The sequence below is a fragment of the Oncorhynchus clarkii genome, unplaced genomic scaffold (genome assembly GCF_045791955.1).
Source record: "Oncorhynchus clarkii lewisi isolate Uvic-CL-2024 unplaced genomic scaffold, UVic_Ocla_1.0 unplaced_contig_12468_pilon_pilon, whole genome shotgun sequence".
Lineage (NCBI taxonomy): Eukaryota > Metazoa > Chordata > Actinopteri > Salmoniformes > Salmonidae > Oncorhynchus > Oncorhynchus clarkii.
Window position 1 is genome coordinate 90,001 of NW_027261138.1, and position 23,352 is coordinate 113,352.

Below are 23,352 nucleotides of genomic sequence, written 5' to 3' on the forward strand. Positions count from 1 at the left end.
ACTGAGTGGGTTTTTTCTCAGCCATTGTGGTGTTGTCAGCAGGGCAGGGCCTCAGCCATGGTGTCTTGTGGTGTTGTCAGCAGGGCCTGGGCCTGGGCCATGGGGTGTTGTGGTGTTGTCAGCAGGGCCTCAGCCATGGGGTGTTGTGGTGTTGTCAGCAGGGCCTCAGCCATGGGGTGTTGTGGTGTTGTCAGCAGGGCCTGGGCCATGGGGTGTTGTGGTGTTGTCAGCAGGGCCTCAGCCATAGTGTGTTGTGGTGTTGTCAGCAGGGCCTCAGCCATAGTGTGTTGTGGTGTTGTCAGCAGGGCCTCAGCCATGGGGTGTTGTGGTGTTGTCAGCAGGGCCTGGGCCATGGGGTGTTGTGGTGTTGTCAGCAGGGCCTCAGCCATAGTGTGTTGTGGTGTTGTCAGCAGGGCCTCAGCCATAGTGTGTTGTGGTGTTGTCAGCAGGGCCTGGGCCATTGGGTCTTGTGGTGTTGTCAGCAGGGCCTGGGCCATTGGGTCTTGTGGTGTTGTCAGCAGGGCCTGGGCCTGGGCCATGGGGTGTTGTGGTGTTGTCAGCAGGGCCTCAGCCATGGGGTGTTGTGGTGTTGTCAGCAGGGCCTGGGCCATGGGGTGTTGTGGTGTTGTCAGCAGGGCCTGGGCCATGGGGTGTTGTGGTGTTGTCAGCAGGGCCTGGGCCATGGGGTGTGTCTCTCAGACATGGGGTGTGTCTCTCTTTTCTTTCTACATTTCTCACCTCTCACTCTTTCCCTCTCTTTTTCTTACCTTATCCTTCACCAACCGGTTTGTTGCCTGAGGCTCTGACTCAGCTAAGCATGAAGCTCACACACCTCTACCTTCTTGCCTACCTGCCTGGAGTTACACACACACGCACACACACACACGCACGCACGCACGCACACACTAGCACGCACACACACACACACACACACACACACACACGCACCACGCACGCACGCACGCACGCACGCACACACACACACACACACACACACACACACACACACACACACACACACACACACGCACGCACGCACGCCCGCACGCACGCACGCACGCACGCACACACACACACACACACACACACCACACACACATACACACCGTCTTTCAGCTTTCTACTGGATGTTAGCAGTGATAAAAGTATTGCTTCCATTCAGTATAAAATATTACATCTGTGATGCAAATCTGGGCCTGTTTCAGAGCCTGTTGGGAATTAACCTACTGGGCTATAGGTCTCACCCTGTACTTCAACACAGGGGATCAGTTCCTTTGAGGTTTGAGAGAGAGAGAGTATGTCAGGGGGAACAGTCCCATTTCCTTTGTGTTAGGATATGACAGGGGCCAACAGTCATTTCTGTGAGATCATTTCTGGTAAATGAAGGATCTGTCTGGACCAGTCTATGCTCATAGCTCGCCTATAATTTAAGCAGGTCATGTCACAGCATGTGAAACATTTAAATGTAACCAAATTGTCTCCTCTCTCTGCACACACTGGTTCTCAGTAACATATTCCTCAGTAACATATTCCTCAGTAACATATTCCTCAGTAACATATTCCTCAGTAACATATTCCTCAGTAACATATTCCTCAGTAACATATTCCTCAGTAACATATTCCTCAGTAACATATTCCTCAGTAACATATTCCTCTGTAACATATTCCTCAGTAACATATTCCTCTGTAACATATTCCTCAGTAACATATTCCTCAGTAACATATTCCTCAGTAACATATTCCTCTGTAACATATTCCTCAGTAACATATTCCTCAGTAACATATTCCTCAGTAACATATTCCTCTGGGACAGGATACACTTTGTTTGTCTCCATTTACAGTAGCTACTGTACAAATATGTTTTAGAACAATGACAACAACTATATGTATGTTATAGAACAACAACAACAACAATATGTATGTTATAGAACAACAACAATATGTATGTTATAGAACAATAACAATAACACTATGTATGTTATAGAACAACAACAATATGTATGTTATAGAACAACAACAATATGTATGTTATAGAACAATAACAATATGTACGTTATAGAACAACAACAACAACAATATGTACGTTAGAGAACAACAACAATATGTACGTTATAGAACAACAACAATATGTACGTTATAGAACAACAACAACAACAATATGTATGTTATAGAACAACAACAATATGTACGTTATAGAACAACAACAATATGTATGTTATAGAACAACAACAATATGTACGTTATAGAACAATAACAATATGTATGTTATAGAACAACAACAATATGTATGTTATAGAACAACAACAATATGTATGTTATAGAACAACAACAATATGTATGTTATAGAACAACAACAATATGTATGTTATAGAACAACAACAACAACAATATGTATGTTATAGAACAACAATAATAACAATATGTATGTTATAGAACAACAACAATATGTATGTTATAGAACAACAACAATAACACTATGTATGTTTTAGAACAACAACAACAACAATATGTATGTTATAGAACAACAACAATATGTATGTTATAGAACAACAACAATATATATGTTATAGAACAACAACAACAACAATATGTATGTTATAGAACAACAACAATATATATGTTATAGAACAACAACAACAACAATATGTATGTTATAGAACAACAACAACAACAATATGTATGTTATAGAACAACAACAATAACAATATGTATGTTATAGAACAACAACAATATATATGTTATAGAACAACAACAACAACAATATGTATGTTATAGAACAACAACAACAACAATATGTATGTTATAGAACAACAACAATATGTATGTTATAGAACAACAACAATATATATGTTATAGAACAACAACAACAACAATATGTATGTTATAGAACAACAACAATATGTATGTTATAGAACAACAACAATAACAATATGTATGTTATAGAACAACAACTATATGTATGTTATAGAACAACAACAACAACAATATGTATGTTATAGAACAACAACAATATGTATGTTATAGAACAACAACAATATGTATGTTATAGAACAACAACAACAACAATATGTATGTTATAGAACAACAACAATAACAATATGTATGTTATAGAACAACAACAACAACAATATGTATGTTATAGAACAACAACAACAACAATATGTATGTTATAGAACAACAACAACAACAATATGTATGTTATAGAACAACAACAATAACAATATGTATGTTATCTGTCTCTCTCTCAGGGCTTCACTTACACAGCAGCAGTTATTAAGCCGCTGTCTCTCTCTCCTGAGGACGCTGGGTTGTTTTCTTTTAAATCCTTTACCTGTGCTTTATTTCAACTTGTCTGAAGTAGTACATCCAATGGAATAGCCCCGATGCTAATCCCGCCCCTGCGGCTCTACAGGCTTGCTCACATGCTCAAAGTATTTGAAAGAAAACAAATGCTATTTGCACCCAGGTCAGGTCAGGTGTGACACAGGTACTGGATCAGTATTGTTGTCCTCCTGACTGTCAGGTAACCATTGACAACCAGGTCAGAATATAGATGATCACATGTTGGTGTAATGGGTAGTGTGTTTGTGTGTGTGTGCGCGCAAAGGTGTGCTTGTATGTGTGTGTGTGTGTGTGTGTGTGTGTGTGTGTGTGTGTGTGTGTGTGTGTGTGTGTGTGTGTGTGTGTGTGTGTGTGCGTGTGTGCGTGCGTGCGTGTGTGTGTGTGTGTGTGTGTGCGAAGGTGTGCTTGTGTGTGTTTGTGTGAGTAAACAGGAACCTGAGTTGTCGGTATTGTATAATTTATGCAGAAGGTCCAGTTAATTAGTTGACATTATTAGGTGTAATTATGACAAGAGATACCTTTCCTCTTAGCGCTGCTCTCTCTGGGCCTGATTCCGACTTAGACTTAGCGTATGCAGGTGCCTGATTCCGACTTAGACTTAGACTTAGACTTAGACTTAGCGTATGCAGGTGCCTGATTCCGACTTAGACTTAGACTTAGCGTATGCAGGTGCCTGATTCCGACTTAGACTTAGACTTAGCGTATGCAGGTGCGGGATGGGCTTTGCAGGCGTGGTTCCCTTCACATGCTGAACACATGTCATTCAACTACTGAAAACCCTCCCACTTGCTGACCAGCATATTTTCTCATGGAAGTTTTCATTCAATAGGGTTTTCAGTATATGTATCTAAAGACATCCTTTTAAATACGATGTTCCTTGTGAAATTGAAAGCGCGAACCACTGCTTTTAATCAGGGCAAGGTGTCTGGTAACATGACCGAATACAAACAGTGCAGCTATTCCCTCCACAAGGCTATCAAACAAGCTAAGCGCCAGTACAGAGACAAAGTAGAATCTCAATTCAACGGCTCAGACACAAGAGGCATGTGGCAGGGTCTACAGTCAATCACGGACTACAGGAAGAAATCCAGCCCAGTCACGGACCAGGATGTCTTGCTCCCAGGCAGACTAAATAACTTTTTTGCCCGCTTTGAGGACAATACAGTGCCACTGACACGGCCTGCAACGAAAACATGCGGTCTCTCCTTCACTGCAGCCGAGGTGAGTAAGACATTTAAACGTGTTAACCCTCGCAAGGCTGCAGGCCCAGACGGCATCCCCAGCCGCGCCCTCAGAGCATGCGCAGACCAGCTGGCCGGTGTGTTTACGGACATATTCAATCAATCCCTATACCAGTCTGCTGTTCCCACATGCTTCAAGAGGGCCACCATTGTTCCTGTTCCCAAGAAAGCTAAGGTAACTGAGCTAAACGACTACCGCCCCGTAGCACTCACATCCGTCATCATGAAGTGCTTTGAGAGACTAGTCAAGGACCATATCACCTCCACCCTACCTGACACCCTAGACCCACTCCAATTTGCTTACCGCCCAAATAGGTCCACAGACGATGCAATCTCAACCACACTGCACACTGCCCTAACCCATCTGGACAAGAGGAATACCTATGTGAGAATGCTGTTCATCGACTACAGCTCGGCATTCAACACCATAGTACCCTCCAAGCTCGTCATCAAGCTCGAGACCCTGGGTCTCGACCCCGCCCTGTGCAACTGGGTACTGGACTTCCTGACGGGCCGCCCCCAGGTTGTGAGGGTAGGCAACAACATCTCCTCCCCGCTGATCCTCAACACTGGGGCCCCACAAGGGTGCGTTCTGAGCCCTCTCCTGTACTCCCTGTTCACCCACGACTGCGTGGCCACGCACGCCTCCAACTCAATCATCAAGTTTGCGGACGACACAACAGTGGTAGGCTTGATTACCAACAACGACGAGACGGCCTACAGGGAGGAGGTGAGGGCCCTCGGAGTGTGGTGTCAGGAAAATAACCTCACACTCAACGTCAACAAAACTAAGGAGATGATTGTGGACTTCAGGAAACAGCAGAGGGAACACCCCCCTATCCACATCGATGGAACAGTAGTGGAGAGGGTAGCAAGTTTTAAGTTCCTCGGCATACACATCACAGACAAACTGAATTGGTCCACTCACACAGACAGCATCGTGAAGAAGGCGCAGCAGCGCCTCTTCAACCTCAGGAGGCTGAAGAAATTCGGCTTGTCACCAAAAGCACTCACAAACTTCTACAGATGCACAATCGAGAGCATCCTGGCGGGCTGTATCACCGCCTGGTATGGCAACTGCACCGCCCTCAACCGTAAGGCTCTCCAGAGGGTAGTGAGGTCTGCACAACGCATCACCGGGGGCAAACTACCTGCCCTCCAGGACACCTACACCACCCGATGTCACAGGAAGGCCATAAAGATCATCAAGGACATCAACCACCCGAGCAACTGCCTGTTCACCCCGCTATCATCCAGAAGGCGAGGTCAGTACAGGTGCATCAAAGCTGGGACCGAGAGAGGCCATCAGACTGTTAAACAGCCACCACTAACACTGAGTGGCTGCTGCCAACACACTGACACTGACTCAACTCCAGCCACTTTAATAATGGGAATTGATGGGAAATGATGTAAATATATCACTAGCCACTTTAAACAATGCTACCTTATATAATGTTACTTACCCTACATTATTCATCTCATATGCATACGTATATACTGTACTCTATATCATCGACTGTATCCTTATGTAATACATGTATCACTAGCCACTTTAAACTATGCCACTTTGTTTACATACTCATCTCATTTGTACATACTGTACTCGATACCATCTACTGTATCTTGCCTATGCTGCTCTGTACCATCACTCATTCATATATCCTTATGTACATATTCTTTATCCCCTTACACTGTGTACAAGACAGTAGTTTTGGAATTGTTAGTTAGATTACTTGTTAGATATTACTGCATTGTCGGAACTAGAAGCACAAGCATTTCGCTACACTCGCATTAACATCTGCTAACCATGTGTATGTGACAAATAAAATTTGATTTGATTTGAAATTAGAATTTTCTTGACAGACTCACTAAAATACATGGTGAGAACAGTTCAGAATATTACGGATCATTGAAAGAATGCCGAGTACCAAGTGTTAGATTGAAAAATACTCTGATCTTCTATATTATTATAGGTGTTAGGAAAGTATTTATGAATAGTAATATATTTTTCAAACGATTTGGAGTGCCCGACAAAAACAAAATACAGTGGTTTTATTCTTCAATATTCAATTGTTCAATCCATGAAATATTGAAAGGTGAGAAGTGTACAATCAGGGGTTGACCAGTAGTCCTATAAATCTACCCTGATAATCCTCACTAATCGTGGAACTGTGATGACAACGTTGAACCGTGAGCTCCAGGTTCAAACTGCTACATGTGGGCTGCGTTCCATAATGATTCAAATAGGTTACACTCCAAGCGAGTTCTTTGGAAGGCTTCTACCTAGAACCTCATGGTACTGCAGCACAAAAAAAATGATTCCTCTATGGGGACAAACCATAGAGGATTCTGTTTACCACCTTTTTTCCCCCCGAAGAGCATTTATGTCCCAAATTATTGTAATAGGTTAGCCTAATATGATCTACTATAGCAAGCGATCCTCAGGAACAACCACACAAATGTCAAACAGGAAAGAAAGGTAACCTAACAATGTAATGGAACGATGCAAATTGTGAGGAAACTAACTAGTGACAGTTATAAATGTGAGGAAACTAACACTAAAGTTATAAATGTGAGGAAACTAACACTAGAGAGACAGTTATAAATGTGAGGAAACTAACACTAAAGTTATAAATGTGAGGAAACTAACACTAGAGAGACAGTTATAAATGTGAGGAAACTAACACTAAAGTTATAAATGTGAGGAAACTAACACTAAAGTTATAAATGTGAGGAAACTAACATTAAAGAGACAGTTATAAATGTGAGGAAACTAACACTAAAGAGACAGTTATAAATGTGAGGAAACTAACACTAAAGTTATAAATGTGAGGAAACTAACACTAAAGTTATAAATGTGAGGAAACTAACATTAAAGAGACAGTTATAAATGTGAGGAAACTAACACTAAAGAGACAGTTATAAATGTGAGGAAACTAACACTAAAGTTATAAATGTGAGGAAACTAACACTGAAGAGACAGTTATACATGTGAGGAAACTAACACTAAAGAGACAGTTATAAATGTGAGGAAACTAACACTAAAGTTATAAATGTGAGGAAACTAACACTAAAGAGACAGTTATAAATGTGAGGAAACTAACACTAGAGAGACAGTTATAAATGTGAGGAAACTAACACTAGAGAGACAGTTATAAATGTTAGGAAACTAACACTAGAGAGACAGTTATAAATGTTAGGAAACTAACACTAAAGAGACAGTTATAAATGTGAGGAAACTAACACTAGAGAGACAGTTATAAATGTTAGGAAACTAACACTAGAGAGACAGTTATATATGTGAGGAAACTAACACTAATGTCACGCCCTGACCTGAGATATCTCTGTTTTCTTTATATTTTGGTTAGGTCAGGGTGTGACTAGGGTGGGTACGCTAGTTTTGTATTGTCTAGGGTTTTTGTATGTCTAGGATTTTGCAGGTCTAGGGTTTTCTGTCATTCTATGTTGGCCTGATATGGTTCCCAATCAGAGGCAGCTGTTTATCGTTGTCTCTGATTGGGTATCATATTTAGGTAGCCATTTCCCTTTGGTGTTTGTGGGATCTTGTCTATGTGTAGTTGCCTGTCAGCATTCATTTGTATAGATTCAAGTTCGGTTATTTTGTTATTTTGTTGAGTGTTCATTCTTTAAATAAATAAGAATGTACGCATACCACATGCGCCTTGGTCCGATCCTTATAACGAACATGAGGAAACTAACACTAAAGAGACAGTTATAAATGTGAGGAAACTAACACTAGAGACAGTTATAAATGTGAGGAAACTAACACTAAAGTTAGAAATGTGAGGAAACTAACACTAAAGTTATAAATGTAAGGAAACTAACACTAAAGAGACAGTTATAAATGTGAGGAAACTAACACTAAAGTTATAAATGTGAGGAAACTAACACTAAAGTTATAAATGTGAGGAAACTAACATTAAAGAGACAGTTATAAATGTGAGGAAACTAACACTAAAGTTAGAAATGTGAGGAAACTAACATTAAAGAGACAGTTATAAATGTGAGGAAACTAACATTAAAGAGACAGTTATAAATGTGAGGAAACTAACACTAAAGTTAGAAATGTGAGGAAACTAACACTAAAGTTAGAAATGTGAGGAAACTAACATTAAAGAGACAGTTATAAATGTGAGGAAACTAACACTAAAGTTAGAAATGTGAGGAAACTAACACTAAAGTTATAAATGTAAGGAAACTAACACTAAAGTTATAAATGTGAGGAAACTAACATTAAAGAGACAGTTATAAATGTTAGGAAACTAACACTAAAGTTATAAATGTGAGGAAACTAACACTAAAGTTAGAAATGTGAGGAAACTAACACTAAAGTTAGAAATGTGAGGAAACTAACACTAAAGTTATAAATGTAAGGAAACTAACACTAAAGTTATACATGTGAGGAAACTAACACTAAAGTTATACATGTGAGGAAACTAACACTAAAGTTATAAATGTGAGGAAACTAACACTAAAGAGACAGTTATAAATGTATATGGGTATAACTGACGGTGGCTAACGATTAGTGGCTAATGTTTTACATGATACAAATTATAAAAAAATATAGTGAAAAGTCTGAGCATATAATTAAAACATTCTAGAAACCATAAATCAACCTGGTAGGTTTATAGTGTGATTTTGTGAATGGCTACAGAAGCCTACAGCTCGGGTCTTCAAATATCATCTCAGCAAGTTATAAGGCCAGCATTTCACCAACTTCACCGTGGAAAATGTGATATGTTGATATACTTCAGTTCGCTGCCATGTGACTCGGTTCACATTTATCTCCAGCCATTATAAGGTCAAATATATCAAATAAAAATCATTTACATTTACAATCCCCTTATCGAAACGGAATGCTCATTTACCTAGCTCTTATCAATAGCTCTTATCAATAGCTCTTATCAATAGCTCTTATCAATAGCTCTTATCAATAGCTCTTATCAAGTTGAAAAGGACGGTGCGCGGAGAATGGTGTTATTTCTGTAGACACCTCCGACCACACCTTCATTTATTTGATCTCCACCCCCCCCCCCCCCCAAAAAAAAAAGAATAGCAGGTTGAATAGCATGATGCTATCGTGCTTTAAGTTCCCGATCAGAATATGCTTGGAGAGAAAAGTGCATTTAAAAAAAAAAGAAAGAAGGAATTATGTTCCATTTACGCTCGCTTATCTCGGGTGGGAATTCCCCCTCAGCTGTCTAACACCTGTACTCTCCTACTATGTAGCTGTCAACAACACCTGCCTATGTAAACCGTACTTTATGAAGGGACCTACAGTTATAACCACACTGGACCTTGTATCCAGTCATAATAAAATGTCCCAACAAGTTTTACGATGTCATATCCCATATCATTATACTAGTTATGTCAATGTCATTTCAATGTTTGTTATGGGTGTGTTGGTTGCGAACACAAGGCCTCGTTGTTTTGTTGGGCTTCCGAGTGGCGCGGCGGTCTGAGGCACTGCTTCTCGGTGCAAGAGGTGTCACTATAGTACCCGGTTAGAATCCAGGTTGTATCAAATCCAGACGTGATTGGGAGTCCCATAGGGCCGCGTACATTTGGCCCAGCGTCGTCGGAGTAGGCTGTCGGAAATAAGAATTTGTTAAATTAAAAATATATATATATTTAAATGTCAGGTCCTTCATTAGTGTTGTGTTTAAATTGGATCAGGCTTTGGTGGGCTGATTCAGGTCCCTCCTTAGTGTTGTCTTTAAATTGGATCAGGCTTTGGTGTGTGGTTTAATGACCGTCAGATTTTCCCTCTCTTTTGTTTTCTAGAACACGGCGGATCTTCAACAATGAAGTACCAGACCTTCAACCCAGGGTTCAGCTCCAAGTCCTACGTCTACACAGGCTCCAGACCTGTCATGGTGAGTGGTAGTCCTGTCTACACAGCCTCCACACCTGTTATGACAGGCCCCAGACCTGTCATGGTGAGTGGTAGTCCTGTCTACACAGCCTCCACACCTGTTATGACAGGCTCCAGACCTGTCATGGTGAGTGGTAGTCCTGTTTACACAGGCTCCAGACCTGTCGTGGTGAGTGGTAGTCCTGTTTACACAGGCTCCAGACCTGTCGTGGTGAGTGGTAGTCCTGTCTACACAGCCTCCACACCTGTTATGACAGGCCCCAGACCTGTCATGGTGAGTGGTAGTCCTGTTTACACAGGCTCCAGACCTGTCGTGGTGAGTGGTAGTCCTGTTATGACAGGCTCCAGACCTGTCATGGTGAGTGGTAGTCCTGTTATGACAGGCTCCAGACCTGTCATGGTGAGTGGTAGTCCTGTTTACACAGGCTCCAGACCTGTCGTGGTGAGTGGTAGTCCTGTTTACACAGGCCCCAGACCTGTCATGGTGAGTGGTAGTCCTGTTTACACAGGCTCCAGACCTGTCGTGGTGAGTGGTAGTCCTGTTATGACAGGCTCCAGACCTGTCGTGGTGAGTGGTAGTCCTGTTTACACAGGCCCCAGACCTGTCATGGTGAGTGGTAGTCCTGTTTACACAGGCTCCAGACCTGTCGTGGTGAGTGGTAGTCCTGTTATGACAGGCTCCAGACCTGTCATGGTGAGTGGTAGTCCTGTTTACACAGGCTCCAGACCTGTCGTGGTGAGTGGTAGTCCTGTTTACACAGGCCCCAGACCTGTCATGGTGAGTGGTAGTCCTGTCTACACAGCCTCCACACCTGTTATGACAGGCCCCAGACCTGTCGTGGTGAGTGGTAGTCCCGTCTACACAGCCTCCACACCTGTTATGACAGGCCCCAGACCTGTCGTGGTGAGTGGTAGTCCTGTTTACACAGGCCCCAGACCTGTCATGGTGAGTGGTAGTCCTGTCTACACAGCCTCCACACCTGTTATGACAGGCCCCAGACCTGTCGTGGTGAGTGGTAGTCCCGTCTACACAGCCTCCACACCTGTTATGACAGGCCCCAGACCTGTCGTGGTGAGTGGTAGTCCTGTTTACACAGGCTCCAGACCTGTCGTGGTGAGTGGTAGTCCTGTCTACACAGCCTCCACACCTGTTATGACAGGCCCCAGACCTGTCATGGTGAGTGGTAGTCCTGTCTACACAGCCTCCACACCTGTTATGACAGGCTCCAGACCTGTCATGGTGAGTGGTAGTCCTGTTTACACAGGCTCCAGACCTGTCGTGGTGAGTGGTAGTCCTGTTTACACAGGCTCCAGACCTGTCGTGGTGAGTGGTAGTCCTGTCTACACAGCCTCCACACCTGTTATGACAGGCCCCAGACCTGTCATGGTGAGTGGTAGTCCTGTTTACACAGGCTCCAGACCTGTCGTGGTGAGTGGTAGTCCTGTTATGACAGGCTCCAGACCTGTCATGGTGAGTGGTAGTCCTGTTATGACAGGCTCCAGACCTGTCATGGTGAGTGGTAGTCCTGTTTACACAGGCTCCAGACCTGTCGTGGTGAGTGGTAGTCCTGTTTACACAGGCCCCAGACCTGTCATGGTGAGTGGTAGTCCTGTTTACACAGGCTCCAGACCTGTCGTGGTGAGTGGTAGTCCTGTTATGACAGGCTCCAGACCTGTCGTGGTGAGTGGTAGTCCTGTTTACACAGGCCCCAGACCTGTCATGGTGAGTGGTAGTCCTGTTTACACAGGCTCCAGACCTGTCGTGGTGAGTGGTAGTCCTGTTATGACAGGCTCCAGACCTGTCATGGTGAGTGGTAGTCCTGTTTACACAGGCTCCAGACCTGTCGTGGTGAGTGGTAGTCCTGTTTACACAGGCCCCAGACCTGTCATGGTGAGTGGTAGTCCTGTCTACACAGCCTCCACACCTGTTATGACAGGCCCCAGACCTGTCGTGGTGAGTGGTAGTCCCGTCTACACAGCCTCCACACCTGTTATGACAGGCCCCAGACCTGTCGTGGTGAGTGGTAGTCCTGTTTACACAGGCCCCAGACCTGTCATGGTGAGTGGTAGTCCTGTCTACACAGCCTCCACACCTGTTATGACAGGCCCCAGACCTGTCGTGGTGAGTGGTAGTCCCGTCTACACAGCCTCCACACCTGTTATGACAGGCCCCAGACCTGTCGTGGTGAGTGGTAGTCCTGTTTACACAGGCTCCAGACCTGTCGTGGTGAGTGGTAGTCCTGTCTACACAGCCTCCACACCTGTTATGACAGGCCCCAGACCTGTCGTGGTGAGTGGTAGTCCCGTCTACACAGCCTCCACACCTGTTATGACAGGCCCCAGACCTGTCGTGGTGAGTGGTAGTCCCGTCTACACAGCCTCCACACCTGTTATGACAGGCCCCAGACCTGTCGACATATTCTTTACTCTTAGGAAGATATTGCATCCATTACACATCCAGTGGTTTCTGGATGTCAGATAATGTGTTCAGCAAAAGGCCCATGAAGACCTAAGTGGCTCGTCATCGCCAAATAAAGAGATAGTGTCTATAATGTCTCTCTATCTGTTTCCATTAACATGTGGACAGTATACTCTGTGTATGCCCTCTGCAGCTTCCTGTAAATACACAGTGGGATGGTTTCACAGGGCAGTGTGCCAGAGAGCGAGCCAGTGAGTTAGGTCTTCTCTGGAAGTGTGGTATTTTCACAGCAGCTCTGTACCAATCTCTCCAGGACGTAAAGTCCACCCTCCAGATTCCTCTCACATCTCACAGTCATAATGTTTCCACCCTCCAGATTCCTCCACATCTCACAGTCATAATGTTTCCACATCACGTTAGCATAGCAGACGTCTTTAGACTATGACACCATTACACAACTGCATTGTTGAATGAACTTTCATTGATACATTCATTGATTTAATGAATGTAATATTTTTCCGGACGTATATTGTGTTTTTTGTACTAGATTCAGCAAATATCCAGTAGATTATTTAAGTACATCATTCAGATGACAGGGTAATATATCAGCAACATAAAGAACTCCATTAGTGGCCTTGTTGACTGTAAAAAATAAAATAAGAATCGAAACCCCAACAATATCCTATGACTTTACAAGTAGCGTTGCACAATGTAGGTGCACAGACTTTCATTTGCGTCAACCACTCCCTTTTATGACAGTGACCTATTGCATTTACAGAATCTAATAATGATTCAACAAGCCTTTGTTCCATTGTGCCCCTAAGCTTTCTAGAGGAGGGGGGGGGGGGGGGGGGTTGTGTCTCAGGGGGTTGGTTAAACGTCTTCTTCTTTATTCTTCTTCTCCTCCTCCTCCTTCCTCCTCCTTCCTCCCCTCCTCTTTCCCCCCTCCTATTCCTCCTCCTCTGTCCCCCAGGCTCCCAATATGTCTCAATACTCAGGCGGTTTCTCCTCCCACTCGGCGGTGGACCTGGGAGGTGGTCAGAGGGTCACCATGGGAGGTGGAGGAAGAGGTGGAGGTGGAAGAGGAGGAGGAGGTGGAGGAGGAGGTGGAGGGTACAAGTACCTTGATGACATGCGCACAGGAGGGGGTTCTCTAGGAGGAGGGGGCTACCAGGTAACATTTTAAGGATTCACTTTATTTTAATGATGTATTGTATTTGAATGATTTATTGTATTTTAATGATTTACTGTATTTTAATGATTTGTTGTATTTTAATTATTTACTGTATTTGTATTATTTACTGTATTTGAATTATTTACTGTATTTGAATGATGTATTGCATTTGAATGATTTACTGTATTTGTATTAAATGGTTTATTGTATTTTAATAATTTATTGTATTTTAATAATTTATTCTATTCTGTGTACTGTATACATCTATGTGTACTGAATCTATACCACATAAGAAATATATTTTAATTATTAATTATAATTACTTCACTATAGTTACCATATTTAGTATACAGTAATAATTACTTTAATTAGTGTGTGTACAGTAATATACTGTAAATTCCATGGTTCTGGTTTATTTATGTTTTGTTCTACAGGGAGGAGTGGTCTACCGGGGAGGAGGGGGCAACATGAGGGGCCAACAGATGTCCACTGTGATCCGGACGATGAGCCGTGGCCCTGGGCCAGACCCAGAGGCCTCTCTGCGCTCCATGAGGCTCCAGAACCTGCCTGCACAGGTATAGTCATTTATATATTATGTTTTGTGTGTTTATTGTGTGAACATGAAGTGTTGTTCTATGTATCTGTATTGTTGTCTTTCTACCTGGATTGATGATGATGTGGATGATGTGGATTGATGGATTGATGATGATGTGGATGATGTGGATGGATGATGATGTGGATTGATAATGATGTGGTATTATGATGATGTGGATTGATAATGATGTGGATTGATAATAATCTGGACTGATGGGGATCTGGATTGATAATGATGTGGATTGATAATGATCTGGACTGATGGGGATCTGGATTGATAATGATGTGGATTGATGGGGATCTGGATTGATAATGATCTGGATAGATGGGGATCTGGATAGATGGGGATCTGGATTGATAATGATCTGGATTGATGGGGATCTGGATAGATGGGGATCTGGATTGATAATGATGTGGATTGATGGGGATTTGGATTGATAATGATCTGGATTGATAATGATCTGGATTGATAATGATGTGGATTGATGGGGATCTGGATTGATAATGATCTGGATTGATGGGGATCTGGATAGATGGGGATCTGGATTGATAATGATGTGGATTGATGGGGATCTGGATTGATAATGAGCTGGATTGATGGGGATCTGGATTGATAATGATCTGGATTGATAATGATCTGGATTGATGGGGATCTGGATTGATGGGGATCTTGAATGATGGGGATGTGGATTGATGGGGATCTTGAATGATGGGGATGTGGATTGATGGGGATCTGGAATGATGGGGATGTGGATTGATGGGGATCTGGATTGATGGGGATGTGGATTGATGGGGATCTGGATTGATGGGGATGTGGATTGATGTGGATGTTGATGATGAACTGTTTTATCCACACCAAGACAAATTCCTTTGTTCCTGTTCCAGTTCATCGCTTGGCAACAACACTTCCTGATTCTGTTTCTGATTCTTGTTCTCAGCCGTCTCCGGTGGCAGCCTGGGTGGCTGCAGACGTCAGCGATGGCTGCAGCCTGGTCTCAGACCGCGATGCCACATTCAGCCGCCAGCAGTCTGTCTACAGCACTGTTAGCGGAGGAGCCTACAGCTCAGGGACACAAATGAGACAGGCAGGAGGAGGAGGAATAGGAGTACAGGGGTCCATGGTACCCATGAGGCGCTCACTCAGCGGGACACTAGCCCAGAGCGGAGGGGAGATGATGGTTGGTGGAGCCCTACCGGAAATTTGATTTTAACACATTCCGTTTGCATGGCATGTGAATTGACTTGATAACCTGTTTCTTATACAATTGAAATGTATTTAGGAACAAACAATGCACTCTCCTAACTAGCTTTACATGTTGACCACACCGCTCACTTTGCAAAATAAATGTACACATTACATGCTATTCAAATCCTTTCATCCACGAGCGTCTGCGTAGCTAGGCGCTAAAATAGAACTTGGTTCTTTGTCAAAGCAAAGGCATTTTTAACGTGTCACAGTACACCTTCCTAACCCTAACCCTAACCCTAACCCTAACCCTTCTTCACAGTAAAAACATGTATGTTTTTATAACGATTGTATTTCTAAGATTGTATTTCCAACACATTATTTATTTTTTTAAATACGTATGTTTGTAACATCCGGTAGGGGGGAGAGGAGATGATGTCGGTCCAGCAGCAGCATTCCTTTAAAGGACCAGCGTTTCGCACCATCAACAGGATCAACAACAGGAACAACAGGATGTCCATGGGATCCACGTCTGGTTCGTCTACCTTCCCCCCCGGGGGGAACAGCAGTGGGGGGGATGGAGGAGGTGGGTTCGTGATGGGCCAGGTGAGGGTAACGAGATATGTTACATTTAATTTCATTTGCACGTAAATGTATTTTGTGAGGTCAACATACAAAACCCACTATAATACTGTATAAGAATACAACACACTATAATACTGTATAAAATACAACACACTATAATACTGTAGAACAATACAACACACTATAATACAGTATAAAATACAACACACTATATTACAGTAGAACAATACAACACACTATAATACAGTATAAAATACAACACACTATATTACAGTAGAACAATACACCACACTATAATACAGTATAAAATACAACACACTATATTACAGTAGAACAATACAACACACTATAATACAGTATAAAATACAACACACTATAATACAGTAGAACAATACAACACACAATAATACGGTATAAAAATACAACACACTATAATACTGTATAAAATACAACACACTATAATACAGTATAAAATACAACACACTATAATACTGTATAAAATACAACACACTATAATACTGTATAAAATACAACACACTATAATACAGTATAAAATACAACACACTATAATACAGTAGAACAATACACCACACTATAATACAGTATAAAATACAACACACTATAATACAGTAGAACAATACAACACACAATAATACGGTATAAAAATACAACACACTATAACACTATATACAGTATATATATATATATATATACATATATATATATATATATATATATATATATATATATATATATATATATATATATATATATATATATGTGTGTGTGTGTGTGTATATATACTATATAACAACACTGGGAGGTGAGCCCCCATATTTTCACATAGCCCATGGTTCAGGACGGGCCGGGTCTAATCTGAGAAGTATTCTTAGCAACTTCTACACTATCACTATTTTACCTGCCTTGATGTTTATCTGTCATATTACTATTATTAGCTATTATATATATATTTTTAAATGCCTTAGCGCTATACAAATTCAAATCTATAATTGTTATTCATTTTATTTTATTATTATGTATTTATTGTAGGTGTCGTCGGGGTCTCAGGGGAATCTGATGACGATGCAGCAACAGAGACAGGCCTCTCTTCCCAGGACCATGTCTGTCAAGAGCATTCACAGTGTCGGGAAGGGCATGGATATCTACGACGGACCGATGGACATGACTGGCAGCATGGGAAACCTCAGTGGGTAAGACATGACTGGCAGCATGGGGGAAACCTCAGTGGGTAAGACATGACTGGCAGCATAGGAAACCTCAGTGGGTAAGACATGACTGGCAGCATGGGAAACCTCAGTGGGTAAGACATGACTGGCAGCATAGGAAACCTCAGTGGGTAAGACATGACTGGCAGCATGGGAAACCTCAGTGGGTAAGACATGACTGGCAGCATGGGAAACCTCAGTGGGTAAGACATGACTGGCAGCATGGGGGAAACCTCAGTGGGTAAGACATGACTGGCAGCATGGGGGAAACCTCAGTGGGTAAGACATGACTGGCAGCATGGGGGAAACCTCAGTGGGTTAGACATGACTGGCAGCATGGGAAACCTCAGTGGGTAAGACATGACTGGCAGCATGGGGGAAACCTCAGTGGGTAAGACATGACTGGCAGCATGGGAAACCTCAGTGGGTAAGACATGACTGGCAGCATGGTGGAAACCTCAGTGGGTAAGACATGACTGGCAGCATGGGGGAAACCTCAGTGTGTAAGACATGACTGGCAGCATGGGAAACCTCAGTGGGTAAGACATGACTGGCAGCATGGGGGAAACCTCAGTGGGTAAGACATGACTGGCAGCATGGGGGAAACCTCAAGAGTAAGGACTGGATACACAATGACAATATAATAGAATAGAATACAACTTTATTGTCCATGTGTAGCGAACAACAGAAATTTCATACACAGTTAAGACGAGAACATGAGGGTCAAGTTGCAATGCCCCTGGGTGCAGTACATGAGGGTCAAGCTGCAGTACCCCTGAGTGCAGTACATGAGGGTCAAGCTGCAGTACCCCTGGGTGCAGAACATGAGGGTCAAGCTGCAATACCCCTGGGTGCATGTATATTACATGTACTGTAATAATATAAATCACATGTTATTGGTCACATGTTATTGGTCACATCTTATTGGTCGCATGTTATTGGTCACATCTTATTGGTCAAATGTTATTGGTCGCATGTTATTGGTCACATGTTATTGGTCACATGTTATTGGTCAAATATTATTGGTCGCATGTTATTGGTCACATGTTATTGGTCACATGCCTAATACAATAGGTGTAGACTTTACTGTGAAATGCTTACTTACGAGCCCTTAACCAACAACGCAGAGTTAAAAGTCAGTTAAAAGTGACCAATCAGGATAGATAATTAACAGTAGCAGCAGTGTATGTGAAGAGTGTGAAAAAAGTGTGTAAGTGTTTCTATGTGTGTAACAGCTATGGATTCTGAGACGACTCCCGCGTTGCTCCCTTAAGTGGCAGGACTGGTTTGGGTGTGGTACCACAGCAGTTTTAGGCTTCACATGTCACACACAAACAGCTGGCGCCTAGCGGTTAGCGCAGTAGATGGAGAAAAAAAACACACAGTGTGCTACCTTAAGATGAGTTACCATTCACACAGGCACATAATTATACCATGGCAGTGAAATCTGTGAATTATGTTGGCCTGGCTGGTCAAGTATTACCTCAGTTTACCTAATTAGACAACCAGGGTTGAGTTTTACCCTTGTTTGCCTAATCAGATACCAGGGTTGAGTTTTACCCTTGTTTGCCTAATCAGATACCAGGGTTGAGTTTTGCCACAGTTTGCCTAATCAGATACCAGGGTTGAGTTTTGCCACAGTTTGCCTAATCAGATACCAGGGTTGAGTTTTGCCACAGTTTGCCTCATTTCAGTGTACTTCCTTTGAATGTAATTGACCTCAACCCTGTCATACACAGAGGGCCAGTTTCCCAGACACAGGACAAAAAACTTATTCAAAGGTGATTCTCAATTGACTAGCCTATGATTTTCATTCCAGGACTTGTCTTGATTAACTACATGACCAAAAGTATGTGGACACCTGCTCGTCAAACATCTCATTCAAAAATCATGGCCGTTAATAAGGAGTTGGTCCCCCCTTTGCTGCTATAACAGCCTCCACTCTTCTGGGAAGGCTTTCCACTAGATGTTGGAACATTGCTGCTATAACAGCCTCTACTCTTCTGGGAAGGCTTTCCACTAGATGTTGGAACATTGCTGCTATAACAGCCTCCAGTCTTCTGGGAAGGCTTTCCACTAGATGTTGGAACATTGCTGCTATAACAGCCTCCACTCTTCAGGGAAGACTTTCCACTAGATGTTGGAACATTGCTGCTATAACAGCCTCCACTATTCTGGGAAGGCTTTCCACTAGATGTTGGAACATTGCTGCTAAAACAGCCTCCACTCTTCTGGGAAGGCTTTCCACTAGATGTTTGAACATTGCTGCTAGAATAGCCTCCAGTCTTCTGGGAAGGCTTTCCACTACATGTTTGAACATTGCTGCAGGGGGACTTGCTTCCATTCAACCTCAAGAGGGTTAGTGAGGTCGGGCACCAATGTTGGATGATTAGGCCTAGATTGCAGGTGGCTCTCATTCATTCTGATCCACGGTAGATACACATTATAGCAGGCTTGATAATTTAAATGTCATTTTTAAACGAGCCGACATCTGCAGTGTTTACCTTAAATAAACGCGGTAACATTGCCTTTAAAAGCTGCGTTGTCCACCCTCGTGATCAGATTGAATCCCCCGGGGGGCCATAATGATTGATTGCTCTCTTTGTGATTGGACAGGATTAATAACTTGGACATGGGCACGGCGGTGAGGTACCTGAAGGAGGACGATGCTGACATGCAGGTTCTGGGAGCAGCTTATATTCAACACGAATGCTACAACAACAGCGATTCCAAGAACCAGGTAATAAGGGAGTTCCTTTTTGTCTGGTTCTCAAATGGAACCCTATTCCCTATATAGTGCACTACTTTAGACCAGGACCCTATAGAACCCTATTCCCTATATAGTGCACTACTTTAGACCAGAGCCCTATAGAACCCTATTCCCTATATAGTGCACTACTTTAGACCAGGGCCCTATAGAACCCTATTCCCTATATAGTGCACTACTTTAGACCAGGGCCCATGGGGAATAGGTTTTCCATTTGGGACCCATGGGGAATAGGTTGTCCATTTGGGACCCATGGGGAATAGTTGTCCATTTGGGACCCATGGGGAATAGTTGTCCATTTGGGACCCATGGGGAATAGTTGTCCATTTGGGACCCATGGGGAATAGTTGTCCATTTGGGACCCATGGGGAATAGTTGTCCATTTGGGACCCATGGGGAATAGTTGTCCATTTGGGACCCATGGGGAATAGGTTGTCCATTTGGGACCCATGGGGAATAGTTGTCCATTTGGGACCCATTGGGAATAGGTTGACCATTTGGGACCCATGGGGAATAGTTGTCCATTTGGGACCCATTGGGAATAGGTTGTCCACAGGTTGTCCATTTATCTGTTTTTTTAAACCTGGTTTGCTGTTTATTTGAGCAATATGAGATGGAACGGCAATAATGGCTCTATATAATACAGTACGCTTTCTTGAATTTGTTATGGATTTGCGGATTGTGAAAAGACCCCTGGTGGCATGTCTGGTGGGATAAGTGTGTGTGTCAGAGCTGTGTGTGTAAGTTGACTATGCAAACCATTTGGGATTTTCAACACATAAAATTTTTTAAAAAAGTGATGCAATTATGTTTGCCATGTCTGATGTTTCCTTCTTTGTGATGTTTCCACTGTCTGATGTGGAAAAGACGACTAACTGACGAACCCTCAGACATGCATCCCCAGTCGGTGTGGTACAGTATTCCTTAGCAGAATATAAGGGACATACTTTAATAGTGGTGAAGTTGTTAGTTGCATAATAACTATTGTGTATCAACTGGCAATCTTGTCGTAGCAGCTTATTATAAAAGTCTCAACTTTGATTTATGCCACAGTTCAGCAGGCGTTCATGTAATCTTAGTCATTATAAAAGAATGTGGTCTTGTTGATGTGACAGACAGACAGACACAATTTTGTTCCAAGCAGGTCTGTAGTAGTTTGTCACAGACAGGTATCGTGTAGGACAGGGGTAGGCAACCCTGGTCCTGGAGTGTCACCGGAAGACCAGGTGTGTGGAATTTAGGTAATCACTGAACTGATCAATTAGCTCAGTTGGTCAGGTGTGGTGCCTAGTTGAAACACAATCCCGCAGTACCCCAGGAACAGGGTTGACTACTCCTGTTGTAGGAACTTGTTCTGTTAACTAGCAGCATTACAGATAGTTATTTATGTATCCTCTTGTTGGAGGGGTAACAGGGTTCACTAAGGAGCTCCAGCCAGTCCCAATTAATTCTATACCTCTACCCTTCGGCCTTCACCTCTCCAGACCTGCAAAAACATTGACTGGTTGGGGCCAAGGAGATGGGGTAGGGAGTGAATTAGTACCATACGTTTGAGTCTGAACCTTACAGAGTTGTCCCTCTCTCTCTTCCATCACTAGGTGCGGCAATATAAGGCCATCCCGGAGCTGGTGAGGCTGTTCAACAGTGAGAACCAGGAGGTGGCTCGCTACGCCACAGGGGCTATGAGGAACGTCATCTATGAGAACATGGACAACAAGATGTCTCTCATCGAGGAGGGAGGAATTCCACAGCTCATAAATGCTCTGAAGGAGAATGATGACGAGCTACGCAAGAACATCACGGGTCGGGACATTTTAAATGTTTGTCATTGAGCAGACTGTGTGATTTGTGCTGTCTGGTGGTGGTGGTGGTGGTGGTGGTGGTGGTGGTGGTGGTGGCAGGGGGGGGTCGAGGACGGAGTGGAAGACACATGTCCATTGTTTGCCTGTAACATATGGACAACAAAGTCATATAGTATCGTATCCAAAGAAACCTCCAGTTAGTGCATTCATCTCTAAGGTAGCCAGGTAAGATACGCTGACAGGCCGTTGTTGGAAAAGAGAATGTGTTCGGCCTCCCGAGTGACGCCGTGGTCTAAGGCACTGCATCGCAGTGCTAGTTTCGAGTCCAGGCTCTGTCGCAGCCGGCCGCGCCCGGGATACACATGGGGCGGCGCACAATTGGCCCAGCGTCGTCCGGGTTAGGGGAGGGTTTGGCCGGCAGGGATGTTCTTGTCCCATCGCCCGCTAGCGACTCCTGTGGCGGGCCGGGCTCAGTGCACGCTGACACGGTCTCCAGGTGTACGGCGTTTCCTCCGACACATTGGTGCTTCTGGGTTAAGTGGGCATTGTGTCAAGAAGCAGTGTGGCTTGGCTGGGTTGTGTTTCGGAGGACGCATGGCTCTCGACCTTCGCCTCTCCAGAGTCCGTACGGGAGTTGCAGCGATGAGACAAGACTGTAACTACCAACTGGATACCATCAAATTGGGGAGAAAAAGGGGTAACAAAAAATAAAAGAACGTAACATACCTGGTGAAAGAACTTTAGGTGAAAGAACTATGTGAAATAACTAGGTGAAATAACTAGGTGAAATAACTTTAGGTGAAATAACTAGGTGAAATAACTTTAGGTGAAATAACTTTAGGTGAAATAACTAGGTGAAATAACTAGGTGAAATAACTTTAGGTGAAATAACTTTAGGTGAAATAACTTTAGGTGAAATAACTAGGTGATATAACAGGTATGAGAACCCTGTCTGTCACTCACACCATGGCCTCTCAATAGAGTTGACTCCATGGAAATAGAATGAGTAGAACTGGCATTCACATCCGAGTCAACGTTCTGTGATAGGTGGACTGGCGGCCATGTTGAATTGCTGAGATCTGAGGGCTTTTCTCTGCTCTAGTTAACGTCCCTGCCTCTC

At 43.2% G+C, this 23,352-nt stretch overlaps 1 protein-coding gene across 1 annotated transcript in view; it reads left to right on the forward strand.

Moving 5' to 3' along the window:
- LOC139405189 (plakophilin-3-like) overlaps window positions 1–23,352 on the forward strand; it is a 46,662-nt gene that overhangs the window by 5,015 nt on the left and 18,295 nt on the right. Inside the window, exons 2-9 of the mRNA XM_071147616.1 lie at window positions 10,389–10,480; window positions 13,872–14,072; window positions 14,507–14,647; window positions 15,605–15,844; window positions 16,273–16,458; window positions 17,488–17,648; window positions 20,280–20,403; window positions 22,029–22,233. Coding sequence (XP_071003717.1) covers window positions 10,389–10,480; window positions 13,872–14,072; window positions 14,507–14,647; window positions 15,605–15,844; window positions 16,273–16,458; window positions 17,488–17,648; window positions 20,280–20,403; window positions 22,029–22,233 — 1,350 coding nt within the window. The remainder of the gene's footprint in view (window positions 1–10,388; window positions 10,481–13,871; window positions 14,073–14,506; window positions 14,648–15,604; window positions 15,845–16,272; window positions 16,459–17,487; window positions 17,649–20,279; window positions 20,404–22,028; window positions 22,234–23,352) is intronic.